This window comes from Salmo trutta, chromosome 28, assembly GCF_901001165.1.
Source record: "Salmo trutta chromosome 28, fSalTru1.1, whole genome shotgun sequence".
NCBI classification, from domain to species: domain Eukaryota; kingdom Metazoa; phylum Chordata; class Actinopteri; order Salmoniformes; family Salmonidae; genus Salmo; species Salmo trutta.
In genome coordinates, this window is record NC_042984.1 from 10,555,276 (window position 1) to 10,582,009 (window position 26,734).

The 26,734-nt window shown below is 42.3% G+C and overlaps 1 protein-coding gene across 4 annotated transcripts in view; it reads left to right on the top strand.

Moving 5' to 3' along the window:
* Window positions 1-26,734, top strand: part of scn8aa (sodium channel, voltage gated, type VIII, alpha subunit a) — a 117,867-nt gene that overhangs the window by 81,477 nt on the left and 9,656 nt on the right. For all 4 annotated transcript variants that reach the window (XM_029718577.1, XM_029718580.1, XM_029718578.1 and 1 more), the window contains 5 exons: window positions 8,798-8,920; window positions 15,364-15,648; window positions 19,261-19,452; window positions 21,196-21,300; window positions 21,969-22,239. In XM_029718577.1, coding sequence (XP_029574437.1) covers window positions 8,798-8,920; window positions 15,364-15,648; window positions 19,261-19,452; window positions 21,196-21,300; window positions 21,969-22,239 — 976 coding nt within the window. The remainder of the gene's footprint in view (window positions 1-8,797; window positions 8,921-15,363; window positions 15,649-19,260; window positions 19,453-21,195; window positions 21,301-21,968; window positions 22,240-26,734) is intronic.

A 26,734-nucleotide genomic window follows, 5' to 3' on the forward strand; every position in this document is an offset into this window, starting at 1 on the left:
TGTGAGTTTGGATATTATGTGCCTTCATTTGCAACAAAGTCAGGAATTGTGCACTCTGTTTCCCATCATGTGCAAATAGAAAACAAAAGTTTTACGACATAACAAAGTAAGACAAATTATTCAAATGTGATTACATTGAGATTGGAATGTGAATGCTGACAGCTAGGCAGCAGCACATATTTGAATCGGCCAATCAATAACTAAGATTATTGATCGACATATTCAAGCCATGCTCGGCAACAAAAGGGTATGTGTTTTCTATTGTCTCCAACCTGTCTCCAACCTGTCTCCAACGTGTCTCTAACCTGTCTCCGACCTGTTCCCAGCCTGTCTCCGACCTGTCTCCGACCTGTCTCCGACCTGTCTCTGACCTGTCTCCAACCTGTCTCTAACCTGTCTCTGACCTGTCTACAGTGTAATCTACTGTGTGTCTACAGTTCTGGATGTCTTTTAAATCTCAGTGTTATTGGTCGTTCTCTGTCCCTTCTGTGACAGAGTGGAGTGGAACAGTGGAGTTTCTTTAATTCCATTCTTTAATTCTAAATCGATTCATATATTCTGAATGAATTCAGGACCATTGAAATGATAATGATGGGAATGATAATTAATTGGGGTTGGTTGCTTTGACAGTAATTATAAAAAAAATCCAATAAAAAAACTGGTTGAGAAATTCCTTCAGCCTTCAAAGTTGACACCTCGGCAGGGGCATGGAGTAATGTAATGTTGCATAGATATGATCCAATCCCCTGACTGCACTGTATCTGTGATGGATGGAATACCTCCTACTTCGATGGCCAGATTTGGCTAATGTCTTGGGTTATTACTGACCTTGTCATTGGAAAGATTAAAATGCGCTCTTCTGTGTGTTCTGACCCTGTCCTTGAACTAACCACCTCTCAACAGTCTCCAACACACCGTTTGTATGGTCCATCCCAAACCATCTCTCTCTGACAGGAGTTCTATCTAACCATAGAAATATAATTGCTAGAACGTGACTACCTATTCAAGTCATTGACACCATGATGGGGGAACCAGGAAGTAAAGAAGTATGTGTATGTTCTAGTGATTGTTGAGCCCATAGAGACACTATGATTCTATATGTAATTCTATGATTCTACATGTCATTCTATGACTCTATATGTCATTATATGATTCTATATGTAATTCTATGATTCTACATGTCATTCTATGACTCTATATGTCATTATATGATTCTATATGTAATTCTATGATTCTATGTACTTCTATGATTCTATATGTAATTCTATGATTCTGTATGTAATTCTATGATTACATATAGTTGACCCATCCATTTCTCAATCACTGAAATCAAACACTGTTGCCCCCTTTTTACAGTTATAGCTCAGGCACACCGCAAAGACCAGCTGCCAAAAGCAGAGGGTGGCCGCGGTGTGTTAGCGATCACCTGCTTGGTGTCGATGAACGGTGGCCATACAACATGTAGACTGGAAATGAACAGAAAATGACGGCCACCTGCAGCTTTACAGAGCTTGTCATCATGTTGTGTTTTGGTCTTTACAGTCCCAGTATGTTTGACTGCTCAATAGGCTGTATTGATTGATCAGACATAGTCAGAATTAGTATGTTATGTTACACCCATCTCTCTTTAAAACAGTAACTTCCTTTTTATGCATCTATAATGACATTGTTACCCTACAGAATAATCAACTTTAATTCATTACAATCTTTTTTCTCTACATTAAATGTAAAACTTGTTCCAGTTATTGTGCTTTATCATGTACAGTAGTACCTTTAGTGTTGATTCTGGTAGAACAAATTCTACCTCAGTCTAATCTAAGTCCTATATGTACTGTATACTGTATATTTAAAGTATCCCACATAGTTAGTGTCCCCTCTACAGGTTAATAGACAATGTACCCCATACCCTAGAGCCATTGATGCTAGTCGTGCCGTACAGGGGCCTACATTTCCCAAGATGCACTCAGGATGGTCATACGGTATGGGAACAGACAATTCCCTCCCAAGCTGTCAATGTGTGACAACACAGTGTGACATACTCCCCACTCCCCATCCTTCTTAAAGTCTTACGCCTCCTCTTACTCCAGAAATGTTGTGAGTGACCTTTGACCTTGTGCTGAGATGATGATGTAATGATGGTGGGGCCAGGCTGGCCTGGCAGCCAGTGGTAAGTTTGGTCCTCCAGACTGGCAGACAAGCAGTCAGTCCCTCTTATAATGCTGCTGTGCCTCACTGAGTCTGGGTCGTCCTGGGTAGTCTGTCTGTCTGTCTGTCTGTCTGTCTGTCTGTCTGTCTGTCTGTCTGTCTGTCTGTCTGTCTGTCTGTCTGTCTGTCTGTCTGTCTGTCTGTCTGTCTGTCTGTCTGTCTGTCTGTCTGTGACTCTCCTTTCTGTCATCACACTGTTATGTCTGTGGTTTGGTTTTAACCATGTTGTCTCTCTATGGGCACCATCAGAAGGGGGACACCATCATTGCTTTAGACCAGCATGTATTACTCGGAATGTGTGTGTGCATGTGCGTGTTTGTGTGTGTGTGTTTGTCTGTTCCACGTAACTCTTGTATTTTGATATCTTTCTGTTGAATTATCTTTTCATTGGTCTCTCTTCTTGATTTTTATTGTAGAAATGTGGATAGAAATGTGATACAGGAGAATTACTATGAGAAGACAGAATAACTTACTGGACCCATGCTTTCTATTTGGTCCAAAAGTTTAAGAATAGATTTTTATCAAATCATGTGCTTTACATTGTTGAGAAAACATTTAGTTACAGTATACCACTCTCTTAATAATGGAGATATGAATACAATGCAGGACAGCAAACTCGATTAGGTAACCATAGTGATGTAAGGTAAAATCTAAATCAAAACTAATCTTTCTAGTAAAACTACAGATGTAGGGTTTTAATTTGAGCCTGTTTGCTATAGCAGGAAAATAATCCTGCAGCAACAGAAAATCTGAATTATTATGCAAATTATAATTAATGGATATTTTTGTAGGGGTTGATTCATTTTTCATAAGGGAAAATAAAGTCTGACATTTCATAGTGGAAATTACAAACTTCCAAAACCTTTTTAAACCTCAAATACACTACAAGTTTTACATTTCCTGCATCAACAGGGTGATCAAATTAAGATCCTACATCTTTAGTAGCCAGTGAGGTTTCGGGATGGAGTCGTTATATAAGAATGGAATGAGGCTGGATCCATCCATCCATATTTTTAGTTTACAGACATTTAGATATTTTCTTTATTGTTGTTTTTGTTCTGTTTGATTTTAGTTTCCGTTGTCTTTTTGTTTTTCTTTCTGTTTCTGTTCCACTATTCCTCATTGGATCACAGCCCAGAGGTGTGATTGGCCTTGCCTTGCAGAGCTCGACGCTGATTCGCTGAGGGCTGCCACACCCACACAACAGGCCAAACCCTTGACCTATAAGGGGTTGGGGCATTCCAAGGGGTCAGGCTGTGGCTGAAGGTGACAAATACCCCAAATACTGTGACAGTAAAATAAAGGCTAAATCTTTATTTTATTTTACATCTGCTTTAATGTGACTTCATTGTGTTATCCTTGATAGTTTTTGCTGATTAATAAATTCCATCAATCAATTCATCATCGCCCTGATGAAACAGCCTGCCGGAAACAGACAGTTATTATAAAGCTAAACTGATTATTAACAAATGGGACATCCTCAACTAAAAGAACTGAGCTAGCTAGAATCTGAAAGAATCATAGGTGTAATATGCAGTTCATACAGAGACCTGGAGATTCAGGAGCCCTTGACCGACTTAATAATCCAGAGATGACTCATTAGTCCAGTCATCAGTTCCATGCTGATAGCTTCACCGCTGTCCTTAGCTATGACCAAATAATTTGGAATGACTAGTTTTCTATTGCAAAAAGTATATACATTATCATAGACTGTAGTACCGCTAATGGCCTTCAATCAAAATAAAGATTTAGCCTTTGTTAGAATCCCTCCTCTATCTATGACTATGGTCTGGTCAGCTTTTGATGTTGTGTTCTTTGTGGTGAGTTTGACCAGTATGGTCTGGTTGGCTGGTTGGAGGTGCTTTCACATGTTTTTACTGTGTTATACTGTTTTCCCTTTGTTAAGGAACTGGTGCTCTCACTCTCCCAGTCTCACCACCTGAACAATGGCAGTGAGAGTGATAGGGACAACCTTTTAGTGTTTCCAGGTCTAAGAACTATTAGATGGACTTCATCTGTAATGTTGAGTCAATGAGATACTGTAGTGCCATTTAGTCACATCAGGGTTGGGGTCAATTCTACTTCAATTCAGGAAGTAAACTGAAATTATTCATGAGGAAAATTGGCATTGGAATTTCAGTTTACTTCCTGAATTAAGTAAAAACCTATTGCCACAACTAGCCTTGCTCTCCTCTCATCACTGTAGGCCCTGCTTGACAGACTCATGGTGCTTCACCCCCAATTGTGCCTGAGGCTACTGTATAGGCCCCTCTCTCTCTCTTTCTCTCTCTCTCTCTCTCTCTCTCTCTCTCTCTCTCTCTCTCTCTCTCTCGCTCTCTCTCAGGTTGTGTGTTTTAGCTTACATCAGCTAGAAGGGCCTGTAGTGTAGCTTTGCGTCCCAAATGGACCCTATTCCCTATATTGTGCACTACTTTTGACCAGGCCCCATAGGGAATAGGGTGCCATTTGGGATGCTGGCTAGTAGTGTACAGTGCCTTCGGAAAGTATTCAGACCCCATGACTTTTCCCACATTTTGTTACGTTACAGCCTTATTCTAAAATTGATGAAATTGTTTTCCCCCCTCATCAATCTACACACAATACCTCATACGACACTTCAAATTTCACACACCTGTATTTGGGGAGTTTCTCCCATTCTTCTCTGCAGATCCCCTCAAGCTCTGTCAGGTTGGATGGGGAGCGTTGCTGCACAGATAGTCTCTCCAGAAATATTAGATCAGGCTCAAGTCCAGACTTTGACTGAGCCACTCAAGGACATTCAGAGACACTTCTGCGTTGTCTTGGCCGTGTGCTTAGGGTCATTGTCCTGTTGGTGTCACGTCTGCTCCCGCTCTTCGCTCCCCTGGCGCTTGAGGGCGCCAGGCTGCCCTGCATCACGCACTCCTGCCATCTATTACGCACACCTGCCTTCCCTCGTCACGCTCATCAGTGATATTGGACTCACCTGGACTCAGTCATCACCTGTTTATTTCCTCCCATATATTTGTCAGTTCCCTTGTTCTGTTCCCTGCTGCTGCATTAATAGTTTTTTGTCTGTATTACTTGTTTGCTGACGCTGTTCCTGTCTCGTTCCATGTCCATTCTATATTACATGTTTGACTCCCCGTACCTGCTTCGTCTCTCCAGCGTCATGCATGTGATAGAATGCAGCAGCCAACATACGAAGCATCGGGGAGTACTGGCGTTCCGGTTGGTGGTGACACCGATGGAACCGGGGGTGCCTAGCCAGCTCGTCGGGCTTCCACACCCTAGCTGGCTCGAGAGGTTTCCTAGTGCCGGTTGGCTCGGATGGCGCACATTCCACGTCGGGCTTCAGCCGGATTGTCATTTCTTGTTCGCCCAGCCGGTCCAGGAGTTTTTTGTTTTGTTGGTGATGTCGAGGTGAATTCCGCCGCTGATGGAACCGGGGTTGCCTAAGCCGGCCCGTCGGGCTTCCACGCCCTGGCTGGCTCAAGAGGTTTCCTTGCGTCGGTTGGCTTGGCAGGTTTCCATTCCACGTCACGCTCCACCGGATCATCGGGCTCCCTCGCTGCAGCGGGATCGACAGGCGTCTTGACTCAGCCAGATTGTCGGGCTTCCATGCCTCAGTCGGCTCGCCAGGCTTCCACGCTCCTGCCGGTTCGTTGGGCTTCCACGCCCCAACCGGCTTGCCCTGCGCCCATTTCTCGGCCGGTTTGCCCAGGTGGGATGTCGGGTGGCGCCTCTAGATGTGGGGGTACTGTCACATCTGCTCCCGCTCTCCCTCCCCTGGCGCTTGAGGGCGCCAGGCTGCCCTGCATCACGCACTCCTGCCTTCCCTCGTCATGTGCTATTGGACTCACCTGGACTCAGTCATCATCTGTTTATTTCCTCCCATATATTTGTCAGTTCCCTTGCTCTGTTCCCTGCTGCATTAATAGTTTTTTGTCTGTATTACTCGTTTGCTGACGCTGTTCCTGTCTCGTTCTATATTAAATGTTCGACTCCCCGTACCTCCTTCGTGTCTCCAGCATCATCCCATGTGACAGTTGGAAGGTGAACCTTCACCCCAGTCTGAGGTCTTGAGTGCTCTGGAGCAGGCTTTCATCAAGGATCTCTCTGTACTTTGCTCTGTTCATCTTTCCCTTGATCCTGACTAGTCTTCCAGTCCCTGCCACTGAAAAACATCCCCACAGCATGATGCTGCCACCACCATGCTTCACCGTAGGGATGGTGCCAGGTTTCCTACAGATGTGATGCTTGGCATTCAGGCCAAAGAGTTCAATCTTGGTTTCATCAGACCAGATAATCTTGTTTCTCATGGTCTGAGAGTCTTTAGGTGCCTTTTGGTCTTTTGGCATTGCTCTGACATGCACTGTCAACTGTGGGACCATATATAGACAGTAAAATGGCCAAATCGCCCCTAGTGGCCTCATGGGTGAAATGTTGTTAATAGTTTTCAGATTTTCATAATTACTAAACTTTTTTGTGTTTTTTTTGCAGAAAATCTGATGTTTCTATGTCAAACAGTTGTGTTATATTTCAGTCTTCTGTGATGTATATAAAGTCTACTATTGGAACGCAAACTGAAAATGTAATACATTTCAACTCTATATCTGACATGATTTTCAATTTCTCAAGCCCATAACCAGGTGTGTGAGGTGTATACTTTTGTTTCAAAGTAGATTTCTTTAAGACTACCCAGAAACACCCTGTGTGACCCTGATTTAGCCCACTGCAGTAAAAGGTTAAAGACCATTGAAATCCTTGCTGCTTGTTTGATTGAAGTCGCCAATACTTTCCCACTCTGCAATGGCCCCCTTACCACATGCCCCTAGCCCTTTAACCTGATGCTTAAACTCAGTTCCAGGGTTCCTATTCCATTTCCATGGATAAAACAGGGATTATCCAAGAGCTATGGTCCAATGAGTATGTAATATTGTTAGGATGTACATGTTAGTCATTTAGCAGAAGCTCTTATCCAGAGTGACTTACAGGAGCAATTAAGGTTAAGTGCCTTGCTCAAAGGCACATTGACAGATTTTTCACCTAGTCAGCTCAGGGATTGAAACCTTTTGAGTTACTGGCCCAACGCTCTTAGCCGCTAAGTTACCCTCCGCCGCTATGTAGACGGTGATGCCTAGTTGGCAGCAGCTGCTGTACTGTGCGTGAGAGTGGGGAGCAAGGCGGAGCAATAAACAGTATTACTTACCCCTGTCAAGTCCTCTCAGTTCTTCACAAGTGCATAGGGCATAGTTTAGGGGTTGATTTGGGATCGGGCCGTTGTGTGTGAGAGTGGGGGGAGAAGCACCCGTTTCTTTGAGGTTGTGTGCTGTTAACTGTTCCTGTGTGTAATTCTACTGTACTCAGTGTCTCTCCAGTGGTCCTTCCAGTACCATTCAGTACCAAATAACTACTGAGTCCGATCTTCCTCTAACCCTCTTTCTCAACCCTTTACTACTGTCAGTGTGTGGTTAGCTGTATATGACTGTATGTGACTCTCCTATTTTATTCTAATGCTGTGTGAATATGATAACATGATTTTTGTCAAAACAAAATGACCTACATGTACATATTTACCTGTATTCTTTCTCTTACGTTCCATTAGTTTGTCTGTCTTAGATTATATTGGAAATTATGCCTCAGCCAAGAGTGACAGACATGGAGAGACAATGTTAGAGGGGCCAGGGTAAGGTTCTACAAGTCTGTTGGGTTTTAAAATGAACTTTTACAGGTTGTAACCTCTCTCCTTCCCTCCTCCTCCTCCTCCTCCTGCTCCCTGGTCCCCTTCGCCCATCTGTCTGTATTTGTATTGAATCAGTCGTGTGCTGTGGCAACACTTTTCTGCCCATTTCCCCCTTTGTCTTATGCTTCTCTCTCTCTCTCGCTCTATCTCTCTCTCTCTCTCTCTCTCTCTCTCTCTCTCTCTCTCTCTCTCTCTCTCTCTCTCTCTCTCTCTCTCTCTCTCTCTCTCTCTCTCTCTCTCTCTCTCTCGCTCTATCTCTCTCTCTCTCTCTCTCTCTCTCTCTCTCTCTCTCTCTCTCTCTCTCTCTCTCTCTCTCTCTCTCTCTCGCTCTATCTCTCTCTCTCTCTCTCTCTCTCTCTCTCTCTCTCTCTCTCTCTCTCTCTCTCTCTCTCTCTCTCTCTCTCTCTCGCTCTATCTCTCTCTCTCTCTCTCTCTCTCTCTCTCTCTCTCTCTCTCTCTCTCTCTCTCTCTCTCTCTCTCTCTCTCTCTCCTCTTTTTTTTCTCTCTCTCTCAACCACAAGTTTCTTTGCAGGTACAAAGGAGTTTGTCACATTTCTCCCATCTGCCCTAAAATAACAGAAACAATCCCTCCTCCCGCAGTCTATCTTTTACTGCTACTAAAACACTACGCACACAAAACCTATACTAAACATTGACCTTCTCTCTCAATGTGTATACATATATAAATGCAATATTATACATGTATATACATGCATATAGATTTATGTGTGTATGTCAAGCAACTCTCTCCACCCAATGCCAGTCCTATTGCTCCAAGGGCACTCGTCTGAGTCTCTTCTACCTTTAGAGAATATTCTCACTACTTCTAACAGTTTGGAACTCTTTTGCTTCTCTGTTTGTGTGTAGGTGTCTATAATCAGTCTGGTAGCTAATGCACTGGGCTACTCGGATCTAGGTCCTATTAAATCACTAAGGACACTAAGGGCCTTGAGACCCCTCAGAGCCTTGTCACGTTTTGAAGGGATGAGGGTAAGATCCAAAGCTAAGCAGCTGATCCTTACGCATGCCCATTCAACAGTATTAAAGCATGCTAGAAAGTGAAATATTATAAAAAAGTAACCAAACAATTTTTTTTATGACAAAAACATTCCAAAATTAATTTATTGGGGGATTTTTTAAATAGAAACTTTAGGAAACTAGCCAAGACAAGAAGTCACATTTCCATGCACACAAATCTTTTACCATACTTCACATACTATTTATATACACGTCATGATGCAGCTGGGAGTGTGAAGTAATGTTAAGTATTAATGCTACAAAGTGATACAGTAATACCATTAGAAACTATTTCCCTGGTTTTGAATGAATCTTAAAAAAAATAATCTAAATACTAATTGATATTTTCTGAATTTCCACTATCTAAAGGAATACAAATAAAATAGAGAGTGGAACTAGAGGAATATGTCACAAAGCTGCCTCATCACAATAAAAACAAAGCTGCCTCATCACAATAAAAACAAAGCTGCCTCATCACAATAAAAACAAAGCTGCCTCATCACATAAAAACAAAGCTGCCTCATCACATTAAAAACAAAGCTGTCTCATCACATTAATAACAAAGTTGCCTCATGACATTAAAAACAAAGCTGCCTCCTCATATTAAAAACAAAGCTGCCTCATCACATAAAAAACAAAGCTGCCTCATCACATTAAAAACAAAGCTGCCTCATCACATAAAAACAAAGCTGCCTCATCACATTAAAAACAAAGCTGCCTCATCACATTAAAAACAAAGCTGCCTCATCACATTAAAAACAAAGCTGCCTCATCACATTAAAAACAAAGCTGCCTCATCACATTAAAAACAAAGCTGCCTCATCACATTAAAAACAAAGCTGCCTCATCACATAAAAACAAAGCTGCCTCGTCACATAAAAAACAAAGCTGCCTCATCACATTAAAAACAAAGCTGCCTCATCACATTAAAAACAAAGCTGCCTCATCACATTTAAAACAAAGCTGTCTCATCACATTAATAACAAAGTTGCCTCATGACATTAAAAACAAAGCTGCCTCCTCATATTAAAAACAAAGCTGCCTCATCACATTAAACAAAGCTGCCTCATCACATAAAAACAAAGCTGCCTCATCACATTAAAAACAAAGCTGCCTCATCACATTAAAACAAAGCTGCCTCATCACATTAAAAACAAAGCTGCCTCATCACATTTAAAACAAAGCTGCCTCATCACATTTAAAACAAAGCTGCCTCATCACATTTAAAACAAAGCTGCCTCATCACATAAAAACAAAGCTGCCTCATCACATAAAAACTAAAATAATAATTAAAAAAGGTTTTAATGATTGGCTCGAGAGATAAGGTGAAATTATTATTAGTTAAAGCTCCATGTAAACAAAGCCAAACTACATACCATTTCATAAAGCATTTGAATCAACAATTCGCTGTTCATTTGGCCTGATTCTCAATCTCTGCTGCTTTGATTCTCAATTCCCCTACCACTACCTGCACCCCACCTGGTTGTTGTCATCCTCCTCTATCTCTTTATCACATTCAGTCCTTTTCCATCTCCCTATACTTAGACTGGTTTGAACTTACTACCCTCTCCACCTCAGTTGAGTCCTCCACCACCAACCTCCACCCCACCCTGCCTCTCCTCCTACCCTTCCACTGCTCACTCCATCCTGACCCAGTAGATCTGCTGGGCCTGCAGCAGGTCTCAGTCTGTCTGCTCCTCTTTGTGTCCTGCTTGTCTGGGACTGAGAAAGAAACCACACATACACTCCACACTCACATTGTTGTGGGTGTGGAATATTTGCTAAGCTTCTGCCTGTGTCTTTGTGATCATCACTTTAAGGGCTGAATCGCAGAGATTGGTTAAGTCATGTCAGTTAGTTCAATGTAGACCAGACACCTGAAACCGTCGGCACACGTGCCAGATACGTCTTAAGTAAATGCGGACCAGATTCAGTATCTTAGCTTGTTTGTCTTCTTCTTAACCCTAAGTCAGAAGCTTAGGAAATATGCTGATAGGCTGCCATCTCACAAGGCATTACTGTCCCCATGTCATAACACGACACGTTGCATAGCAACCATACTGCAAGTCTTATAGAGTTTCCTGCTTCCACTCCCGCTAGGTTGAAAATATACAGGTTAAGACAACTTCGTCACAGATTTGGGACCATAGTTGCAAAGAGTTATTGGATACGGTGATATTTGAATCCCGTTGTCTTAACCTTTGTCATCTTCAATCTAGCTTTTCATTCCTACTTCCTGCTTCCTGTTGCCTTCCATTCCCACAGGAAGTGAATCTGGGAGGCAACATTGTTTAGCACACTGGAGCGCCCTCTTATATCTTAAATCTTATATTTTCTTATAATAGAGGAGTGAGTTGGGTTGGGTGGGCAGCAGGGCCGATATTATATTAACTTATTAGGACCACATTAGGACAACACTAGTCTTTCTTAACCCCTAGACAGTCGCAGAGCATGTCCCCTCTTCCTCTTCATAATGTCCCAAAAATGACAGACCAGGTGTGGTAGACTAGATGTATGCCATGCACCACTGTTAATACGCTACAGGAGAGGTTAGCTAGCTAATCATCAATTTGACTGACATTTCCATTCATACTGAAGTGCCCATCCATACAAAATATCCACTGGCTAAAATATGACAGTGACGTTGCAAATACGAGCTGATGACATCACAAAACCTTTAGGCCCTGGATAGGCTTTATGGTTGTTTACTACTATACTTATGAATGAGTCCACATCACAAAACGTTTACATGGCAGTCTGGGTTGTCCACTTTGCTCAGAGATGAGACTAGCGTAGAATTAGAAGGATTTTGTTTCTATGGCGGCTAGACTGGTCAAAATTCCAATTTAATATTTTGGTGAAAAAAATCATGGTACATTCTTAAAGGAACGTTGTAGTCAAACAATGCATTACCCCTATTAATGATCTCAGTCAATGAGAGTGTGGTAGGAGGTGACGGTGGCCCAGTAGGCTAATACTTGTAGCAGTGAAAAAGCAAACGCAATATAATTACATCCTGTCTGTACTTACTCACCAATTCAATACAGTGTTGTCTACTGTATGTTCATCAATTGATTTGCCTATTTTCTTTTCTTTACCTAAAAGGAAAATTGACAAATCAAAGTGGTAAATAAATGGATAGGGAATGACGAAAATGGAGAGATGACACCAACAACCATGCTAATGAAAGAGATTCTGGAGAGTTAGAATGTTGAGAACTCCTGCTGACTTGATCTTCCTGGCTGTGGTCATGGAAGGTTGTGTGGTGGAGGAGGCCGATGCAAGTCAACAGCTCTGGGAGCGAGCAGCATAACACAGCTTTCATTTGAATATATTGCTATGCTTAACATGCAATGATGCAATGGGCTGTACCTACCTACCTGAATGCCTAAAGTCACTTGTTAAATGCTTTATCTGTTACTATACTGCTTTGTAGCCTCATTGTTACTTTTGAGCAATGCAATGTACAAGAATGACACAGTCGCCAAGTCATCCTCACACTTGTCTTACTACATATTTTCTAATGAGCTTGCACTCTAGTCTTTGGTTGCATTTTAATGTTTAGTCACAAAATATTTGTTGTATTATTAACTTAAAATGTATTTAAAAATACCTTCTAGCTGCATCATGTCAGACTTGCAGCAGACACATTAGCAGGAAACAGATCCTGAATTACAGACCAATCACACAGAGACCTTAGAACCATATAACAGATGTCTGAGTTCTTAGAACAGTGGTCTGAGATCTTAGAACCTTAGAACAGAGGTCTGAGTTCTTAGAACAGATGTCTGAGTTCTAAGAACAGATGTCTGAGTTATTAGAACCTTAGAACAGATGTCTGAGTTCTTAGAACCTTAGAACAGATGTCTAAGTTCTAACTCTACACAATCCATTCTTGACTGTTCTTAAATGTTGTGTCCGAAGATACCCAAGTGTCAAATCCACTTGTCTGATAGATATATAATATATAGACAAGAAACCTTTTGGCCGGTTATCTCTCTATCCAAAACATTTCTCTATCTGTTTGTTTATCGATTTGAACGGTTCTTGAAATTGCACCACAATGCCATGTAACAACATGCATGTACTCAAATTGCCGATGCACATTATGAACTTTTGAAAGCCATTTTCCCTCATTGTTTTGATAAGGTTTTCGATTTTTGATAAGGCATGAACCATTTTATTATATAATGCATGGCTAATATTATCTTGAACACTTTGAATCTTTGAAACAAGTCAAATTCTACTGCCTCAGCAAGTAGTTCATTCTCTCAGCATGTGTGCAGCGATCTGTTCTCCAACAGATGTAGGAACTTAATTCAAGCCCGTTTGCTACAGAAGGAAAATAATCCTGCAGTAGCAAGAAATGTGGATTATAATTAATATAATTTTTTTGTAAGGGTTGATACATTTTTCATTAAGCCAAATCAAGTCTGGCATTTTATTTTGGAAATTACTAACTTTAGATGCCTTTTAAAACATTCACTACAAGTTTGCATTTCCTGCTGTGCAGAACAATTCTCAGCAACAAAAAAGAGTTTGAATGAAGATCCTACATCTGTATGTGAGAGGTGGGAGGTGTGATATTAATGTCATGATGCAGTATACTGCTAACTCTACGCATTGTGATCATTCCTCTCAAAAGGTAGCTTTCTCTTTACAGCTTCTGCATTTTTCATGACAGATTCTTACATGTATTATTAGAGGTCCTATGTGCTTTATTTGTATTCTAATTCAGTTCATTTCAGCAAGATATTTTTTAGAATCTGTTTTTGGGTTACTCACACAGAAAGAAATTGGCACCCAACAACCTTCCCTTTGTGGCCGTATGGTGTTTATCCAACCCCAGTGCCCTAGCAGCCAGTTAGCAGCCAGTAACTCCATATTCCATAATCATTCAAGAGGAACAGTCAAAGGCCTGTACTTAACGCTTCCAATAATACACATACTGCAGAGAGGAGAGTACCGATGATGTCATCACTAACATGTTGAACTGTAAGAGAAGAGTGTACCTACATTTTAGGTTATGATAAAGACAGCCAGTTGTGCAAGTCCTATTTTTCCAAGAACCAATGGGTAAATATGAATAATTAAAATGACCATTGAACAGTTCCCACCTGACTGTAGCTTTAAGTAATCAATGCAGGGTCCTGCACATTGCTGAGAGAACACTGCTCCTGAAGCTCGGTCTGCTCTCTGTCTTGCCTGTCTGTATACAAGGAGGGAATATGGCTCTACAAAGCCAGCTAAAAACAGACGACAGCTGCTGGTCTAGTCTGGTTAGCCTGCCTAACACTGTCAGTGAGCCTGCGTTCAACCCCACTATGCACTACGACACAGCTTAATGCACATCAGTGTATGGAAGGGCCGGTCGGTCCGGAGATAGAAGCTGTAAAGGGGGCTAGCCGTGGGTGTTATGGATGTGGGAAGCAGTTTATTTGTTGCGTCTCAAACAAATGGCACCCTATTCCCTATATAGTTAACTACTTTCTAGCTGAAAGTGCACTGCTTTTTACCAGAGCCCACAGGGCTCTACCAGGGTCCATAGGGCTCTGGTCAAAGTAATGCACTATACATTATAGAGAATGGGGTGCCATTTAGGATGACTCCAATGGATCAAACTGCTTTCCATTGCATCACGTCTGTGTGCGTCTGGGTGGGAGGTGTTTTAGGAAAAGGGACAACAGGAGGGAGGGAGGGACAAGGGGAGGGAGGGAGGGACAAGGGGAGGGAGGGAGGGAAAAGGGACAGGGGGAGGGAGGGAGGGTGGTGAATGTTTGGGAGAAGATGAGGCTGCATACTGGCATGGCAAAACATTTGTGGTTCAATTAGTTTAAGACAGTTCTATGATCTCTAAAGGAAAGTGGGGTGCATGCATGTCTGTCTGTCTGGTCTGTCTGTCTGTCTGTCTGTCTGTCTGTCTTGTCTGTCTGTCTGTCTGTCTGTCTGTCTGTCTGTCTGTCTGTCTGTCTGTCTGTCTGTCTGTCTGTCTGTATGCGCAGACCCCTTGGGCAGTCCTAGTCGTGTTCTCAATCAGATCAAATACAATTAATTCTAATTATAACAGAACTGATAATACTCTTTCACTGTTATACTATATGTTATTATACTATATTATACTTCAACAATAATAATGATGGACTATACTGTACTGTACTACAATATACACAAACATACTCAAAATTCTATTCTAATTATAAACAGTAAACTATACTTTATACAATGTTATGAATCATAACGTTAAAACACAATTTGTAATATGACTCGATAATGGAACATAGTACATGTCAAATTAGTTTTTGTCCTTTATGATGCCATGACAGTATGCAGCTGCTCTGAGGGGGGTTGATAGATATCATCATGGAGTATGTTTTGAATCTCTCACACTGTCCTGTCCTCCTGTCTCCCCTGTCTAGGTGGTAGTCAACGCCCTGGTGGGAGCCATCCCCTCCATTATGAATGTGTTGCTGGTTTGCCTCATCTTTTGGCTAATTTTCAGTATCATGGGAGTCAACTTGTTTGCGGGCAAGTATTACTACTGTTTCAACCAGACAGCAGAGATGTACTTTGATGCCAGCGTGGTCAACAACAAGACACAGTGCCTGGCCCTCATTGAACAGAACTTCACTGAGGTCAGGTGGAAGAATGTCAAGATCAATTTTGACAATGTTGGCGCCGGATACCTGGCTCTGCTTCAAGTGGTGAGCCTCTCTCTCTCTCTCTCTCTCTCTCTCTCTCTCTCTCTCTCTCTCTCTCTCTCTCTCTCTATTACTCTCTCTCTCTATAACTCTAACTCCCTCTCTCTATAACTCTAACTCTCTCTCTCTATAACTCTAACTCTCTCTCTCTATATAACTCTCTCTCTCTCTATAACTCTAACTCTCTCTCTCTCTATAACTCCTAACTCTCTCTCTCTCTATAACTCCTAACTCTCTCTCTCTCTATAACTCCTAACTCTCTCTCTCTCTATAACTCTAACTCTCTCTCTATAACTCTAACTCTCTCTCTCTCTATAACTCCTAACTCTCTCTCTCTCTATAACTCCTAACTCTCTCTCTCTCTATAACTCTAACTCTCTCTCTCTCTATAACTCTAACTCTCTCTCTCTATAACTCTAACTCTCTCTCTCTCTATATATAACTCTCTCTCTCTCTATAACTCTCTCTCTCTATATATAACTCTCTCTCTCTATAACTCTAACTCTCTCTCTCTCTATAACTCCTAACTCTCTCTCTCTATAACTCTAACTCTCTCTCTCTCTATAACTCTAACTCTCTCTCTCTCTAACTCTAACTCTCTCTCTCTATAACTCTAACTCTCTCTCTCTCTATAACTCTAACTCTCTCTCTCTCTATAACTCTAACTCCCTCTCTCTATAACTCTAACTCTCTCTCTCTATAACTCTAACTCTCTCTCTCTATATAACTCTCTCTCTCTCTATAACTCTAACTCTCTCTCTCTCTATAACTCCTAACTCTCTCTCTCTATAACTCCTAACTCTCTCTCTCTCTAATCTCCTAACTCTCTCTCTCTCTATAACTCCTAACTCTCTCTCTCTCTATAACTCCTAACTCTCTCTCTCTCTATAACTCTAACTCTCTCTCTCTCTATAACTCTAACTCTCTCTCTCTATAACTCTAACTCTCTCTCTCTATAACTCTAACTCTCTCTCTCTATAACTCTAACTCTCTCTCTCTCTATAACTCCTAACTCTCTCTCTCTCTATAACTCTCTCTCTCTATATATAACTCTCTCTCTCTATAACTCTAACTCTCTCTCTCTCTATAACTCTAACTCTCTCTCTCTCTATAACTCCTAACTCTCTCTCTCTCTATAACTCTAACTCTCTCTCTCTCTATAACTCCTAACTCTCTCTCTCTCTATAACTCTAACTCTCTCTCTCTCTATAACTCTAACTCTCTCTCTCTCTATAACTCTCTCTCTCTATATATAACTCTCTCTATATATATAACTCTCTCTATATATATAACTCTAACTCTCTCTCTCTCTATAACTCTCTCTGTATATATAACTCTCTCTCTCTCTATAACTCCCTAAACTCTTTCTCTCTCTATAACTCCTAACTCTCTCTCTCTCTATAACTCTAACTCTCTCTCTATAACTCTAACTCTCTCTCTCTCTATAACTCTAACTCTCTCTCTCTATAACTCTCTCTCTCTCTCTATAACTCTCTCTCTCTCTCTCTCTATAACTCTACCTCTCTCTCTCTCTATAACTCCTAACTCTTTCTCTCTCTATAACTCTCTCTCTCTCTCTATAACTCTCTCTCTCTCTCTCTCTATAACTCTAACTCTCTCTCTCTCTATAACTCCTAACTCTCTCTCTCTCTATAACTCCTAACTCTTTCTCTCTCTATAACTCCTAACTCTCTCTCTCTCTATAACTCTCTCTCTCTCTCTCTCTATAACTCTAACTCTCTCTCTATAACTCTAACTCTCTCTCTATAACTCTCTCTCTCTCTCTCTCTCTCTCTATAACTCTCTCTCTCTCTCTCTCTATAACTCTAACTCTCTCTCTATAACTCTCTCTCTCTCTCTATAACTCTCTCTCTCTCTCTCTCTCTCTCTCTCTCTCTCTCTCTATAACTCTAACTCTCTCTCTCTCTATAACTCCTAACTCTCTCTCTCTCTATAACTCCTAACTCTTTCTCTCTCTATAACTCCTAACTCTCTCTCTCTCTATAACTCTAACTCTCTCTCTCTCTATAACTCTAACTCTCTCTCTCTCTATAACTCTCTCTCTCTATATATAACTCTCTCTCTCTATAACTCTAACTCTCTCTCTCTCTATAACTCTAACTCTCTCTCTCTCTATAACTCCTAACTCTCTCTCTCTCTATAACTCCTAACTCTTTCTCTCTCTATAACTCCTAACTCTCTCTCTCTCTATAACTCTAACTCTCTCTCTCTCTATAACTCTAACTCTCTCTCTCTCTATAACTCTAACTCTCTCTCTCTCTATAACTCTCTCTCTCTCTCTATAACTCTCTCTCTCTCTCTCTCTATAACTCTACCTCTCTCTCTCTCTATAACTCCTAACTCTTTCTCTCTCTATAACTCTCTCTCTCTCTCTATAACTCTCTCTCTCTCTCTCTCTATAACTCTAACTCTCTCTCTCTCTATAACTCCTAACTCTCTCTCTCTCTATAACTCCTAACTCTTTCTCTCTCTATAACTCCTAACTCTCTCTCTCTCTATAACTCTCTCTCTCTCTCTCTCTATAACTCTAACTCTCTCTCTATAACTCTAACTCTCTCTCTATAACTCTCTCTCTCTCTCTCTCTATAACTCTAACTCTCTCTCTATAACTCTAACTCTCTCTCTATAACTCTCTCTCTCTCTCTCTCTCTCTCTATAACTCTCTCTCTCTCTCTCTCTATAACTCTAACTCTCTCTCTATAACTCTCTCTCTCTCTCTATAACTCTCTCTCTCTCTCTCTCTATAACTCTCTCTCTCTCTCTATAACTCTCTCTCTCTCTCTCTCTATAACTCTACCTCTCTCTCTCTCTCTCTCTATAACTCTCTCTCTCTCTCTCTCTATAACTCTACCTCTATCTCTCTCTCTCTCTCTCTATAACTCTCTCTCTCTCTCTCTCTCTCTATAACTCTACCTCTCTCTCTCTCTCTCTCTCTATAACTCTCTCTCTCTCTCTCTCTCTCTCTATAACTCTACCTCTCTCTCTCTCTCTCTCTCTCTCTCTCTATAACTCTACCTCTCTCTCTCTCTCTCTCTCTCTCTCTCTATAACTCTAACTCTCTCTCTCTGTCTCTCTCTCTCTCTCTCTCTATAACTCCTAACTCTCTCTCTCTCTCTCTCTCTCTCTCTCTATAACTCTAACTCTCTCTCTCTATAACTCTCTCTCTCTCTCTATAACTCTAACTCTCTCTCTATAACTCTCTCTCTCTCTCTCTCTCTATAACTCTAACTCTCTCTCTATAACTCTCTCTCTCTCTCTCTCTCTATAACTCTACCTCTCTCGCCCCACACCTGTTTGTTCACTGTTTCCTCCCATTTTGTCATGTTGTCTCTTCTTCTACTATGCATGTTTTATTCTCTTCCTTCCATCGTCTTGCACACTGCTCTTCCTCGCCGCTTCCTCTCTCCCCCTCTTCCTCTCTCCCCCTCTCTGTGCACATTTCTGTTTTCCCACATGTGCACATTTCTATTTTTCCACGTGCACATTTCTTTCCATGAACAAGCTCTTCTCCAGGACACATCAGATTTAGGTTTGAAATATGCATTTTTGGTATTTTGAATATTCTAAGTTAATCGGATCTCTTTGTCTCCAAAGGCGACATTCAAAGGCTGGATGGACATCATGTACGCAGCCATAGACTCCAGAAGGGTGGAGGACCAGCCCATCTATGAAGACAACATCTACATGTACATCTACTTCGTCATCTTCATCATCTTCGGATCCTTCTTCACCCTCAACCTCTTCATCGGTGTCATCATCGACAACTTCAACCAACAGAAGAAAAAGATAAGACCTATTTCCTTACCTCCTCTCCTCCCCTGTCTCTTTTTGATAAATCCTATAGCATATTATACGCCTTGTTGTAAAGCATCAAGGCTCGTACATGCCAATAACAAGTTTTAAAGCATTATTCCTGTATATAAAGTGTTACGCTCAATGACATTTGAAAGCAAGGCTGTGGTCTATTCCATTTCAATTCCAGTCACTTCAGGAATTACACTGAAATTCCAATTCATTTCAATGCTTGTCAACTAGGAAAATGTGGACTTTTCTTATGTGGAAATACTTTCTTATTGACTGAAATTGAAATGGAATTGACCTCAACCCTGTTTGAAAGTAAAACAGTTGAATGTAGTTATTTACACTGTTTGAATACTGCTCTGAACATGTAGAAGTGCAGCATACAATAATGGTCTATTGTATTATGGGTTGGGGTTGGGGTTAGGATTAGGGTTGAGCTCATTTGTTAGGGATGGGGTTGGGGTTGGGGTTGGTTGTAACCAAATGTGTGTGTGTCCCTATTCTTTAGGGTTATGGAAGTGTTTCCCAAACTCGTTCCTCAGGACCCTAAGTGGTGCACGTTTTGGTTTTTGCTCCAGCACTACACAGCTGATTCAAATGATCAAAGCTTGACATTGAGTTGATTTTTTGAATCAGCTGTGTAGTGCTAGGGCAAAAACCACTAAACATACAGTGGGGGGAAAAAGTATTTAATCCCCTGCTGATTTTCTACGTTTGCCCACTGATAAAGAAAGGATCAGTCTATAATTTTAATGGTAGGTTTATTTGAACAGTGAGAGACAGAATAACAACAAAAATATCCAGAAAAACGCATGTCAAAAATGAATGAATCATCTGAATGATTCAGAGGACAACTGGTGAAAGTGTTGTGGTCAGATGAGACCAAAATGGAGCTCTTTGGCATCAACTCAACTCGCCGTGTTTGGAGGAGGAGGAATGCTGCCTATGACCCCAAGAACACCATCTCCACCGTCAAACATGGAGATGGAAACATTATGCTTTGGGGGTGTTTTTCTGCTAAGGGGACAGGACAACTTCACCATATCAAAGGGACGATGAACGGGGCCATGTACCGTCAAATCTTGGGTGAGAACATCCTTCCCTCAGCCAGGGCATTGAAAATGGGTCGTGAATGGGTATTCCAGCATGACAATGACCCAAAACACACGGCCAAGGCAACAAAGGAGTGGCTCAAGAAGAAGCACATTAAGGTCCTGGAGTGGCCTAGCCAGTCTCCAGACCTTAATCCCATAGAAAATCTGTGGAGGGAGCTGAAGGTTCGAGTTGCCAAACGTCAGCCTCGAAACCTTAATGACTTGGAGAAGATCTGCAAAGAGGAGTGGGACAAAATCCCTCCTGAGATGTGTGCAAACCTGGTGGCCAACTACAAGAAACGTCTGACCTCTGTGATTGCCAACAAGGGTTTTGCCACCAAGTACTAAGTCATGTTTTGCAGAGGGGTCAAATACTTATTTCCCTCATTAAAATGCAAATCATTTTATAACATTTTTGACATGCGTTTTTCTGGATTTTTTTGTTGTTATTCTGTCTCTCACTGTTAAGATAAACCTACCATTAAAATTATAGACTGATCATTTCTTTGTAAGTGGGCAAACGTACAAAATCAGCAGGGGATCAAATACTTTTCTCCCCCAGGACTGAGCTTGGGAACCATGGGTTAGTTAGGGTTAGGGTTGGTTGTAACCAAATGTTTGTGTGTCCCTTTACTTTGGAGGTCAGGACATCTTCATGACAGAGGAACAGAAGAAGTACTACAACGCCATGAAGAAACTGGGTTCAAAGAAGCCCCAGAAACCCATTCCCAGACCACAGGTTGGCTGTTGCTCCCGGCATTTTTTAGCCTGGCTTTTTCATGCACTTTATTGGCAGTAAAAATCCATATTTGTTTATCCAGCTCCATATTTGTTTATCCAGCTCTAGAGTGTGGGACCAGGCTAGGTCTGTATGGTGTTGAACACTGCCACACACAGGAGGCTGCTGAGGGGAGAATGGCTCATAATAATGGCCGAAATGGAGTATGTGGAATGTCACCAAAAACAAGGAAACCATGGGTTTGAGGTACTTGATACCATTCCATATCTCCGCTCCAGCTATTTCCACGAGCCCATCCTCCCCAGTTAAGGTACCACCAACCTCCTGTGTTGCCACATCATATTGAAATCAGTATTTTCAGTATTTCATTGTTGACATAGCACTGTGTATTATGTTAACACTGAAATGCTGAAATATGAATTTCAATCCATTGTGGCAGTTTTTCCCTTCGATTAATGAAATGTGTGTTGTTGTTCTTGTGTCTGTGTGTGTGTGTCTGCATGCGTACGTGTGTGTGTCTGCATGCGTATGTGTGTTTATGTCTGCATGCGTACGTGTGTGTGTCTGCATGCGTACGTGTGTGTGTCTGCATGCGTACGTGTGTGTGTGTCTCTGCATGCGTACTTGTGTGTGCATGGTGCCTTGTTGTTGTCTCCTTGTCTCCACAGAACAAGATCCAAGGTTTGGTGTTTGACTTTGTGACCCAGCAAGTGTTCGACATCTCCATTATGATGTTGATCTGCCTAAACATGGTCACCATGATGGTGGAGACAGACGACCAGTCGGACGAGACGGAGAACATCCTCTATTGGGTTAACTTCATCTTCATCGTGGCTTTCACCACCGAGTTCGTCCTGAAACTCTTCGCCCTGCGCCACTACTACTTCACCAATGGCTGGAACGTGTTCGACACGGTCGTAGTCGTCCTGTCCATCGCGGGTGAGTGGAGTGGGGCTGTGTCTACAATGGCACCCTCTTCCTTATTTAGTGCACTACATTTTTACCAGGACTCATAGGACTCTGGTCAAAAGTAGGTCACTGTATTGGGAATAGGGTGCCATTTTGGGCGCATACTGTAGACTCAGCCAGACTTTGGTTTGGCCAAGTCAATTAAGAACAGATTCTCAGTTACAATAATGGCCTACACCAGCCAAACCCGGACGACGCTGGGCCAATTGTGCGCCGCCTTATGGGACTCCCAATCACGGCCGGTTGTGATACAGTCTGGATTCGAACCAGGGTGTCTGTAGTGATGCCTCTAGCACTAAGATGCTGTGCCTTAGACTGCTATGCCACTTGGGAGCATAGACAGTATATCTTTCATACACAATATATTTGGGATTTCAGAAAGCAGCTTTTCTATCAAACAGATCAATAAATTACAGGTCTTGGATCTTAATTCGATCACTCTTTTGTTGCTGAGAATTTTCCTGCACCACAGGAAATGCAGATGAGTTTTGCGATTAACATAAATTCACTGAAAACACACACTAACAAACGGTTATATTAACAGTGGTGCCCTTTTCAGGTAGCATACTTTTGGCCAGCTAATAGCCTAACCACCGATTAAATCAAATCAAATTTTATTGGTCACATGGTTAGCAGATGTTAATGCGAGTGTGGCAAAATGCTTGTGATTCTAGTTCCGACCATGCAATAATATCTAACAAGTAATCTAACAATTTCCCAACAACTACCTTATACACACAAGTGTAAAGGAATGAATAAGAATATGTACATAAAAATATATGAATGAGCGATGGCCGAATGGCATAGGCAAGATGCAGTAGATGGTATAGAATACAGTATATACATATGAGATGAGTAATGTAGGGTATGTAAACATTATATAAAGTGCCATTGTTTAAAGTGACTAGTGATACATTTATTACATCCAATTTTTAATTATTGAAGTGGTTAGAGATTTGAGTCAGTATGTTGGCAGCAGCCACTCAATGTTAGTGATGGCTGTTTAACAGTCTGATGGCCTTGAGATAGAAGCTGTTTTTCAGTCTCTGTCCCAGCTTTGATGCACCTGTACTGACCTTGCCTTCTGGATGATAGCGGGGTGAACAGGCAATGGCTTGGGTGGTTGTTGTCCTTGATGATCTTTTTGGCCTTCCTGTGACATCGGGTGGTGTAGGTGTCTTGGAGGGCAGGTAGTTTGCCACCGGTGATGCGTTGTGCAGACCTCACTACCCTCTGGAGAGCCTTGCGGTTGTGTGCAGAGAAGTTGCCGTACCAGGCGGTGATACAGCCCGACAGGATGCTCACGATTGTGCATCTGTAAATGTTTGTGAGTGTTTTTGGTGACAAGCCAAATTTCTTCAGCCTCCTGAGGTTGAAGAGGCGCTGTTGCGCCTTCTTCACCACGCTGTCTGTGTGGGTGGACCATTTCAGTTTGTCCGTGATGTGTACGCCGAGGAACTTAACTTTCCACCTTCTCCACTACTGTCCCGTCGATGTGGATAGGGGGGGTGCTCCCTCTGCTGTTTCCTGAAGTCCACAATCATCTCCTTTGTTTTGTTGACATTGAGTGTGAGGTTGTTTTCCTGACACCACACTCCGAGGGCCCTCACCTCCTCCCTGTAGGCGGTCTCGTCGTTGTTGGTAACCAAGCCTGCCACTGTAGTGTCGTCTGCAAACTTGCATGGCCACGCAGTGCATGGCCACGCAGTCATGGGTGAACAGAGAGTACAGGAGAGGGCTGAGAACGCACCCTTGTGGGGCCCCAGTGTTGAGGATCAGCAGGGTGGAGATGTTGTTTCCTACCCTCACCACCTGGGGGCGAGTTTGGAGGGTACTATGGTGTTAAATGCTGAGCTGTAGTCGATGAACAGAATTCTTACATAGGTATTCCTCTTGTCCAGATGGGTTAGGGCAGTGTGCAGTGTGATTGTGATTGTGTCGTCTGTGGACCTATTGGGGCGGTAAGCAAATTGGAGTGGGTCTAGGGTGTCAGGTAGGGTGGAGGTGATATGATCCTTGACTAGTCTCTCAAAGCATTTAATGATGACGGAAGTGAGTACTACGGTGCGATAGTCATTTAGCTCAGTTACCTTCGCTTTCTTGGGAACAGGAACAATGGTGGCCCTCTAGAAGCATGTGGGAACAGCAGACTGGGATGGGATTGATTGAATATGTCCGTAAACACACCAGCCAGCTGGTCTGTGCATGCTCTGAGGACGCGGCTAGGGATGCCGTCTGTGCCAGCAGCCTTGCGAGGGTTAACGCGTTTAAATGTTTTACTCACGTTGGCTGCGGTGAAGGAGAGTCCGCAGGTTTTGGTAGCAGGCCGTGGCGGTGACACTGTATTGTCCTCAATGCGAGCGAAGAAGTTGTTTAGTTTGTCTGGGAGCAAGACATCGGGGTCCGCGACGGGGCTTGTTTTCTTTTTGTCGTGATTGACTGTAGACCCTGCTACATTCCTCTCGTGTCTGAGCCGTTGAATTGCAACTCTACTTTGTCTCTATGCTGACGCTTAGCTTGTTTGATTGCCTTGCGGAGGGAATAGCTACAGTGTTTGTATTCGGTCATGTTTCCGGTCATCTTGCCCTGATTAAAAGCAGTGGTTCACGCTTTCAGTTTTGCGTGGATGCTGCCATCAATCCACGGTTTCTGGTTGGGGATGGTTTATTAGTCGCTGTTGGTACAACATCACCGATGCACTTGCTAATAAACTCGCTTACCGAATCAGCGTATACATCAATGTTGTTGTTCGACGCTATCCGGAACATATCCCAGTCCACGTGATCGAAGCAATCTTGAAGCATTGGAATCAGATTGGTCGGACCAGCGTTGAACAGACCTGAGCACAGGCGTTTCCTGTTTTAGTTTCTGTCTATAGGCTGGGAGCAACAAAATGGAGTCGTGGTCAGATTTGCCAAAAGGAGGGCGATGGCTTTGTATGTGACGCGGAAGTTAGAGTAACAATAATCCAGAATTTTCCCAGCCCGGGCCAAAAGTACTTGAGTTCCTGTATGTTGTTATGATCACACCACGACTCGTTAATCATAAAGCATACACCCCCGCCCTTCTTACCAGAGAGATGTTTGTTTCTGTCGGCGCGATACGTGAAGAAACCAGGTGGCTGTACCTACTGTGATAACATATCCCGAGTGAGCCATGTTTCCGTGAAACAGAGAATGTTACAATCTCTGATGTCTCTCTGGAAGGCAACCCTTGCCCAGATTTCGTTTACCTTGTTGTCAAGAGACTGGACGTTGGCTAGTAGTATACTCAGGAGCGGTGAGCGATGTGCCCGTCTACGGAGCCTGACCAGGAGACCGCTGCGTCTGCCCCTTCTGCGGCGCCGTTGTTTTGGGTCGCCTGCTGAGATCCGATCCATTGTCCTGGGTGGTGGACCCAGGACAAACATCTCTCTGGGAAAGTCGTATTCCTGGTCATAATGTTGGTAAGTTGACGTTGCTCTTATATCCAATAGTTCTTCCTGGCTGTATGTAATGAGACTTAAGATTTCCTGGGGTAACAGTGTAAGAAATAATACATAAAAAACAAAATACTGCAGTTTCCTAAGAACGTGAAGCGAGGCGGCCATCTCTGTCGGCACCGGAAGTTTACATTGAGCAACATTATGGACTAAACGTTCAAGTCCTTTTGTCTCAGGGATATTTTGCTGCGACAATATTGGTCAAATTAAGATCCTACATCTGTACTATCACTATTCCAAAAATTGTAGAAGGGGAGAGACATCTTTAAGATAGACATTGGTTTGAGTCTAGGCTGTTGCGGGGACCATATTAACACCACACCAGCAGTCATGACTGCAGTAAAATTCCATGTGACCTTTGAGACACAGTAATCTCCTTTTATGCACTCTGGACATGCTTTGGTAGTACCCAACTTCCTAACTACCATCAGGTCCTAAAGGCCAGGTACTCAGGGCTCTATTGTCCCTCTAACCACTCTGGCATCAATGCAAATGCAGAGAGAAAATCACATCAATCACTTATCATCAAAAAAGTAGACCTATAGTACTTTTAAAACTCACCTCACTGTGATGGTCAATTTGAAGAAGGAAGTTCAACAGCAGGTTGAAACCGTGGAAAACATGGTTGTTGTGGATGTTGTTTCAAAGCCTAACACAACGAAATGGACAATGCTTTCTAAGGTGATGATTCATTCAAAACACCCACAACCATATTAGAGCTGATGCATATGCATAGGCTTATGAGCCCAAGCCTGAAAGAAAAACCTGAATTAAAATTATGATTGTGCCATTATACAATACACAGCCTACTGCATACAAATGGCAGAAACACATACAACAAAACTGATTTAAGATGTCTTTAGTACATAATTGGTCTAGCCTATACTGCAAAATGTAACTAATTTGAGTAATGGCCTTTGAGTGTGGACTGTATTATTATGCATACTGGATGGACTGGTTACCTTATGCTATGCTCCAAAATGA